General features: G+C 36.2%; 1 protein-coding gene across 1 annotated transcript; it reads right to left on the bottom strand.

The window, feature by feature from the left end:
- Nucleotides 1-2,847: 2,847 nt before the first annotated feature.
- Nucleotides 2,848-4,383, bottom strand: LOC128699376 (cuticle protein 7-like). Its single transcript, XM_053792049.2, has 4 exons — nt 4,259-4,383; nt 3,737-3,820; nt 3,306-3,443; nt 2,848-3,182 (listed from the first exon to the last, which is right to left on the bottom strand). The coding sequence occupies exons 1-4, from the start codon at nt 4,268-4,270 to the stop codon at nt 2,985-2,987; spliced, it is 432 nt and encodes a 143-aa protein (XP_053648024.1). The 5' UTR covers nt 4,271-4,383; the 3' UTR covers nt 2,848-2,984.
- Between the last annotated feature and the right edge of the window lie 4,559 nt (nt 4,384-8,942).

The raw sequence follows: 8,942 nt of genomic DNA, 5'->3' as shown, positions 1-8,942 counted from the left end.
TTAGTTATGAAAATGGTAATATAAATACCATTGTGCATTGTTCTTGGACTCAGTATGATTTCTGTTTAAGTAAATTGGAGATCAAGGAGGATGAATTAGTAAAATATTCGTAGCCCAAATCACTAACCTAATCTTTGGTAAAAGTTCTGTATATGACTCCTTTCTGGTAACGTTTTGAATTTTTAGATGCGCAGCCAGAGGAAAGGGGGCTACAAGGGCCATATCCCCCCAATTGACAGAAAAAAAAATTAATGATAATTAAAAAATTAATAATAATTGATAATGAAAAATTTGTATTTGCATGATTACAGACATTTCATCAACAGGATTTGTCTTAAAAGATCCTGCCTCATGGCCAAATGTAATCCCAGATTCTCTACGTAATGCTTTCATTGCAGAAAACTTCAGTCAAACTCTGAACATTGACTTTAGGAAATCAGCAAGGATTTATGATGATGGAAGTCGTCGTTGTTTAAAGTCATCTATGTTTTATAGGAAGTTTGCAAATTCAGAAACTGAAAAGATCATGGATGGTATACTCTGAAAGCTCAGGAAAAGTGTACTGTTCAGTATGCAAGCTATTTTCTACCAAAGAAAATACCTTCACACAGGGGTTCAATGACTGGAAAAATTCCAAGCGTTTCGAGGAACATGAAAACAGCACCACTCACAGGAGCTGCATTTTAGCCAGTGTATTTCGTGCACAGAAAAAAGGCTTATTGGATTCTCATTTGGAAAATCAAACTGAAAAAGAGCGCACTTATTGGAGAAAAGTTCTAGAAAGAGTTGTTGCTGTTGTAAAATTCTTAGCTCTAAGAGGACTTGCTTTCCGTGGAGAAAATGAGGTTTTTGGTTCGGAAAACAATGGCAATTTCCTAGGGATCATAGAACTGTTAGCACAATTCGATCCATTCTTAGCAAATCGTGTGTCACGCCTTGGGAATGCAGGAAGAGGCACTGTATCTTACATGTCAAGCTGGAAGGGGTCGTTTCGCTTACCCGTAACTCAAAGGGGCCCCGCCAATCTGAATAGCCTAGGGCCCGGAGACTTCTTAATCTGGCCCTGTGTATGTTTACGTATTTATTCTCAAAATAAGATAATGTGCAGATGTTCAGTAGCAAATTTTTCATGTGCGCATGCTTATTACTAAATATAGGACAAGTTCACAATAAGTTTATAACCAAGCGAGGGGTGGAGTGTAAATAAGTTCAGTCGAAATTAGGTAGCATTCCCATGTAGAGTATTTCTTATATCTGTAGGTATGCGAGTGTTGTGCCTGTGTTAATTAGTGTACCTTCCCTAGAAGTAGTCTGGAGAAATCAAGTCAAAATATTCTCTCTGTGGAGTCTGTTGGCTGAAACGTGTCACACTCAAACAGGTCTGTGAGTTTCAAATGACTGAGAGTGGAGAGTGGGCAGAGAGCCTTCTGCTTTACTGATCTTGACAATTTTCTCATCACTGATGCAGGGTCACGTCACCGTGATGGCGGAGCACTATTTAGTGCTTCACTAGCCTAGCCTAGCTTAGCCTAGCAACCCATTTTCTGGCCTAAATAGTGAAGAAATTTCTCCGTCAAAAATTATTGTCGTTTACAACCTATTACATGAAATGAATTATGGTAATGATGGCAACGGAGTAATAATGTTAGCAACTAGTTTTGTTAAAAATCGCTCAATAACCAAATGGGTTGAACTTTCGAAACGGTAAGAATCAACACCTTGACCTGGGACAAATAATGGGTCCCTCTATATATATATATATATATATATATATATATATATATATATATATATATATATATATATATATATATATATATATATATATATAGGGAGGTACCACCTCTAGAACTGTCATAGGGACCCTCATCCTCAGAGAAAAGAATAAACTTGCTTCAGGGAAAACTCAAGGTTCTCCCTGAAGCTGATTGAGAATTTTCTCCTACCACCCCCTATATTTCAGGTATGTATGTGTATATATATATATATATATATATATATATATATATATATATATATATATATATATATATATATATATATATATATTTGGGGGGGTGAATATTAGATTGCCAGTTAGGATAGGAATACGTATGTAAATGTATTTGAGTTGTCTATCTCTTGAAGAGATTCTTGTACAATAACTACTGCATGTAGAGGATGAACTCCTCTGTTTTTATTCATCTTTGTGATGGTCATAACTGCATTAATTATTAATTTTCAGGATTTGGTCAAGATTCACAGATGTCTGTAGTTAGATTTTACAGTGTCCACGATCAATTAGGCTGCATTGTCTACGTTTGAGTGGGAATAAATACCAGCAATCTATTAGGCTGTCAGACTGATCAGTTAGTGGCTGTCAATCTGTTAGTTTGTCAACCAGAACAATTAGTGATTGAATAGATCGTTAACAGGCGTCATGGTAGAGAATGAACCCAGAAACGGTTGTCTCCTAAGCATCAGTAAGTATGCATGTGTCATGAGGTAATTAACCTGGCTCTTCGCAGCATCCATTATGTTGAGGATATTCCTAAGCATCTTCATTCACTTAGTTATATAGTCACTGAGATTGATGCATTTTGATCGTAAAATATGGTGTTATGCAAAGTTATCATAACTTTCTCTTAATTGTTTTTGATACAGCGTGATATATTGGGTGAAAATATTTAGATTGGTTTAAATTATGAAATGATAGAGTATTTGTGTCACTACAGAAAGATATTAAAAAGCTGCATTTCATGATTTTTATATATTTTCATTTATTATTTATTTATTCTTTGAGCTATTAGATTTTTACACCGATCATAAAACGCTCTAAGTCTAAAAGTAGGTAGTCAACTAAATAAGGAAAGAAAAAAATATGTATATAAATGCTTTGGATTTATTAATAAATTCAAGAGTTTACTAACGTAATAGTAACAACTATGATTTTTTTTATAATCTGAGCGCTAGGGGTTGTATGATAGTTCTGGCTTGCATTAAGACTAGGGATGGTATGAGGGTTGGGGTTGGTATGAGGGCTGGGGTTGGTATGAGGGCTGGGGTTGGTATGTTGGTTGTGGATGGTATGAAGGCTGGGGTTTGTAGGTGACTGGTGAACCATACTGATGGGGGTACTGGGCCTCACCCTGGAACTCGACGTTGGCTACATAACCCTTGTAGTGGTCTGCCTCATACTTCACCTGACATGGAGAAAAATTACTATTAAAATGACTGTTAATGGAGAAAAAAGCATTGAATAATAATTTAGTAACATAATCCGTGGTTTAATATTTCACTTTAGCTTCCAAATTAAAAATACGTACCGTTTGCTTGCGTCCGTCAGGGAGGTCGACATTATAGGAACCACGAACGGTGTTGCCATCAGAATTCTCACTGTGACCGAAGTTGGTGCCGGAGTAGTCGTCCTTAACATTGTATGCAAAGTTGTGTGGCATCCCTGGCTGCTCCAGAATTATAAAGTAAATATTTAAAACATAAATTTATTGATATTACTTATCAATTTCACAATAACGTGAAATAATTGTAGGAAAATCACTGATCAACAAACGATTTAAGACGATAATATTTCTTCGTATATCACTGCCTTATGTTACGCCATTCCAGCAGAATATTCCTTGCGACATGGAGTATTGATAATGTATCCAATTTTTTATTTAGATTGGTATTTTCATAACTGTGTGTTAATGATTTCGTTTGATATTCAGTGCATTATATTATTAAACATGGAACTAACCTGTTTATAAGTGGGTTGAGGAGGGTAGGAAGGAGGGACAGCGAGAGCCACTCCAACTATCATCAGTAGTGGCACCAATGACACCTGTCACAGATAAGATTTTGTTGGGTTTCTTAACACGGAGGTTTAGCCCAGTAAAATTAGTACGTCATCGGGGACTTACTGTCGTATTTCCATTGGGATCCTTTAATCTTATCCCATAGGATTCGACGCACACCAGTCAACTAACACCCAGGTACCTACTTTCTGCTTGGTGAACAGGGGCAGCAGATGTAGGTATGTGAGCTGAGTGCGCTATCAAGTAAGGTAATTTTTTCCTTACACTCTTATGATTGAACTGATTATTTAGGGCTCCATTGATTAGTTTTGGCTTAGCTGGAATTTTAAAGTTTGTCTTGCATATTTATATAAGTTTGGTAAATATGAACGTTTCGTACATAGACTGAGTATGCAAAAATAATATACAAAATATAATGTGTGCAGTTAGACGACATAATTTGTATAGAAGTGCCTAAGACCCACCTTGAAAGTCATGTTGATTGCTGTGGGTTAGTGTATTGGCGGTGAGTGAGTGAGTGATGCTAGTGTCCAGTCCTCTGCCTTTATACTCTTCAGTCTCCTGGGCTTGCCTGTTCCTCCTCTCACATCTGTTGTTTTCCTTATGACACGTGTTGATGGGCGGCGCTGGTGTTGCTGAGTATTACCTGAAATTACGTTCTTAAGGAAAATGTCTTTCATCACGACATATGTTCTCTATTTAGTTAAAGCTTCTAGTCGTTTGCGGATTGTTATCGCTATAGCAGACCACTGTAGTGAAAGTTAAGCGGAATATTTATGTTCAGTGAGACAGAAATGTTTGTTTATTGCGTTATCAGTAAGAATAGGATTTTTTTTTTAAATGACATTTATGTTTGTGGAATACGTAAAGGAGCTAAACATTTTATGATTGTCATTGGTTTTGCGACTGTGTATTTGTAAATTCCGATTGTTTCCTTCTATGTAACATTTTTGTTCTTTGCTTATTTCGCAGTATTACCTAGCAGTGCGACTGTCTTTAGTTGCTTGTTCTAACTTGGGTTTTAAAACTAATTTTGAGTTGATTAAATTCATGGAAAATATGAGACTAGTCGGTTATACGTGAATGATCATAAATCAGGTTAACATTTACAGTAGATAACTTATGTAAAAGCTTTCTTCCATTATGTATAGCCAGCCTTCTAGGGTTACCCGAGGCTAAATTTTATCTGAAGTTGGCCTGAGCAACCAGGCTATAGCATCGTTCATTGTAACACCTACACCTAAATTCATTTATGTTTGATCTGCTAGTTTTTTTGTTCACGGACTTTCGATTTAACCAACTGTTTGGTCTTTTAATGCATAGTGCACTATAATAACTTCAACTGTTATCCTGTTCCACTCAATAACACAACTCTTTCTTGTAGGTCGGTAGTTCGTGGTTGTCTTAGTCTTCTTTGTTTCAAATGTTTTAATTGCCGGAATTATTATTGTCAGGGTACTACCTAAGAGGTTCTGAACATACGCTTCCACTGAGACTGTTGCAGATCGATAATGTGTTCGTAGACTTTATTCAGTGTTACGAAATGTTAACTTTGTTGTTATTCATTTTGTTAATTATTATCCGCTGTGGAAGAGGATAAATATGCATATGTTGATCACAAAGAAAGACTTACGTGAGAATACGCGAGTATTGTGATTAATGCGTAAATGTTTAAATTCCAGCTAGGGTTAGATGTGCACATTTTTTATACTTGAGCAAGGGAAAATGTAAACAAGTTTAGCAAGGGATCGATATGCCCATGTTTATACTCCAGCAGCGATGGTTATACACATGTTTACACTCGAGCAAGGAATGAATGTGTAAATGTATGATCAAGCAAGGAATGAATGTACACATGTTTGCTTTAGCAAGATACTAATGCGCACATAGTCAGAAATTTTGAGGTATATCCATATATATATATATATATATATATATATATATATATATATATATATATATATATATATATATATCGTGCCGAATAGGCAGAACTTGCGATCTTGGCTTAAATAGCAACGCTCATCTTGCCATATAGGACAAGTGAAAATTTGTGTATGCAATAATTTCGCCAAAATGATTCTGAACCTAACGAAAAAAATATATTTCACTGTGTTTGTTTAGTATTAAATTATTGTAAACAAATCTAAAATGTATTTAGTTGGGTGAGGCGAAAATAAATTGTTCTTGTTATAATAAGGTTAGGTAAGTTTTCTAAGATTCTTTTGGTGCAAAATTAAAATTTTATACATTAACATTAATGAAAAAAATATATCTTTAAACGTATAAAAGAAAATTTCAGAAAGGACTTAATTTTAAATGAGTTCTTGCTAATTGACCAGTTTTACATATTCGGCACGACATATATATATATTATATATAATTATATATATATATATATTATATATATATATATATATATATATATATATATATATATATATATATATATATATATATATATATATATATATATTGTTGCTATTCCTGTTAATATATTTCTCAGGATAGTAATTTGGCAGATAAAAACATGGTGTGTGTGTGTGTCTTTTTCGAGATTTAACATTGCCTGAAAATTGGCTGAAGATTACCTGTAGGTTACATATAGACGGTTTCGGGGGTCACCATCCCCAGCTGCCAGGTCCCCCGACTAGGTCTTCTGGGTGCTGGTCTGATCGACATGGCAGCTGGTTTTATGAATTATTGTCCCCGCGGTCAATTTCCATTCCTGGTTGTTCGTGTTAGCTGCAAAATCTCTTTAAGATCTCTTCTTTTTACTTATAATTGAATGTCAGGCAGGTTTTACCTTGGAAGCAAATTGATTTAAGTGATGTAAAGTCAGAAATAGTGGAGAGTGGGTGTAAAATAAAAAAGTGGAGAGTGGGAAGAGAGCCTTCTCTACTTTTCTGAATACCAGCTCTCAGCATCACGGTTACCTAGTTTAGACAATTCACACGTTCCCATTTGTTGTATGCGTGGATAGGGAGTGGTTAAGGTTACAGGTTGGCGGATAGGATGACAGGTTCGTGAATAGGGTGATAGCTTCGTGGCTAAGATGACGAATTTCCAGATTTTGTTTGAATACGTAAATATTTTTTCATTTTCCTTTCGTCATTGTCATTTACGATATTCGTACATAAAGAAGTCACAGGTTTGTGTGTGTATAGAGGCTGAGTTATATCGTTTATGGTCTCCTTTACATCACAGGCATGACTGCTGCAGCGAAATATGTTCTAGAGTTCAGCGGGAAATTTTACCATTCTTAGTTGGCTGCAGTTAGGTTTTTGTACATGAATGGTAGTGTACATTGTCAAACTTCGATGCCTAAATTTGATTGCAAACTACAAATAACAATAGCCTTCCTGATCAGTTTACCAACAGGGAGCCCGGCAGAGACCGCCTCCATTAGCTTAATATTTACTCCTATATCGTACACCATTCATGTCTTGCATAAAGATCTGGAGTTGTGTTGTTGTCCAGGGAATGCCATGCTCCAGGGTAATGAACGGCTGGATACTGAGGCTAAGGCACCTATATCAAGCATGCTTTCTAGAAGACTTCCGCCTTATTTACTTCATACATCAGTATGTCCTTGAAAAAATGACTGACCCATGGGCTCTAACGACTAGTAACAAGTTGTACAGGGTTCAACAAGACGTGGATATTTGGCCATCCTCTCTTTTTACATAAGTATTATTATTATCATAACTATGCACTTAACCCTTCCGCATGTATTGTTTGGCTGGTTAATATAGTTTAAAGCCTGTTGACTGCACTGTTGATATTAAGGCTACGCGCGATGTAACCTTTTCATCACCAGATAAGAATATTTTAATCACTAAAATAGAGATTAAAATAAACTCTCAGCATATATACGCTGAGAGAAATAGACCTCTCGGTGAATATTTCCTGTGTCCACAAGGATCGTGGAAACAGACTTTTATCTGTATATTGCTAGGGAATACGCCTTGTCCGTACCTACGTACCTGCTTGCCGATGCTACTGCATTCCCTTCTGTATGACTTGTATGATGCCTTCAGGCGTGAATCACACTCTCATTGTTTGACTCTCCTTTCCACCTTAGCTTTGGTTTTTATAATTAGCAAAGTAAATCATAACAAGTTAAATTATATACTGAGGAATTAATAAATATATGAGGGACTGCGATTATTTATTACGCTAATAAAACAAAGTACAGGAATATACAGTTACTGGTAAAGTGCCACTTAAACAAGGTTACTGTGAGGGGAATGATATAATGCGGTAGGGGAAAGGGGTTATTGCAGTGATGTAGTACACCAGTGTGAGAGATGGGATTACAAACTAGACTGATAAAAGGTACACTTAAAGTAAGTACTCTGTAGTTCCATCAAAAATAAAAAATCTTCATCAGTCCACCCACAGTCAAGGTTCTGATCCTTCTGCTTGCTAGCTAGCTTGTCCCTCCATAATGAAGAAACAAAGAGCTCTTGTAATATCACTCCCTCCTCTTGTGGGTGGGTAAGATTGAAGCATTAGTAACACCATCTTGATTGATCAGGCCATCATCCGGTTGGTGATAAGAATCGTGTGCAACAGTTGGATATCTTTATAGTTGAAACGTTTCGCCTACACAGTAGGCTTCTTCAGTCAAATGCAGAGGCAGTAAGTGTAGTAGTGAAATGAAGATCATGTAATCGACCCATAAACCTTGGAGAAACAGTATTTGAGGTGGTCAGTCCCTCATCCTAGAGAAGAATTCAGTCAGCTCCATGGAGCTTTCAAGAGGCAATCACACGAATGCCAAAATCTGGAATGACTTGTTTGTGAAATTGAGCAGAAGACACTTGCAGAGGGCACTTGTTCCTAGAATCTGGTCTTTGTTACCGTACGGAAGCATTCAAAATTTGAATCCGATCGGTTAAGGGGTTCGTTTTGAGCGATACAAAATCGAAAAGTGGGAAGAAAAAAAATTGGGAAGCCACTTAAAGGTCTCCTCCCTTCGGGGATGCCTAATTATCACAGAATAAGGGTCCATGCAATATTATTATAAATTGTTCTTTTTTTTTATTTATAGATGTATTGAGCATAATACTTAGGCTTGCAAAATATTTGCAAGCCTAAGTATTATGCTAGGATAAAACAGTCATTATATTAAATAACTGAGGA

Source organism: Cherax quadricarinatus, chromosome 61 (genome assembly GCF_038502225.1).
Source record: "Cherax quadricarinatus isolate ZL_2023a chromosome 61, ASM3850222v1, whole genome shotgun sequence".
Classification (NCBI taxonomy): Eukaryota; Metazoa; Arthropoda; class Malacostraca; order Decapoda; family Parastacidae; genus Cherax; species Cherax quadricarinatus.
This window is presented reverse-complemented; position numbering and strand designations above follow the sequence as displayed.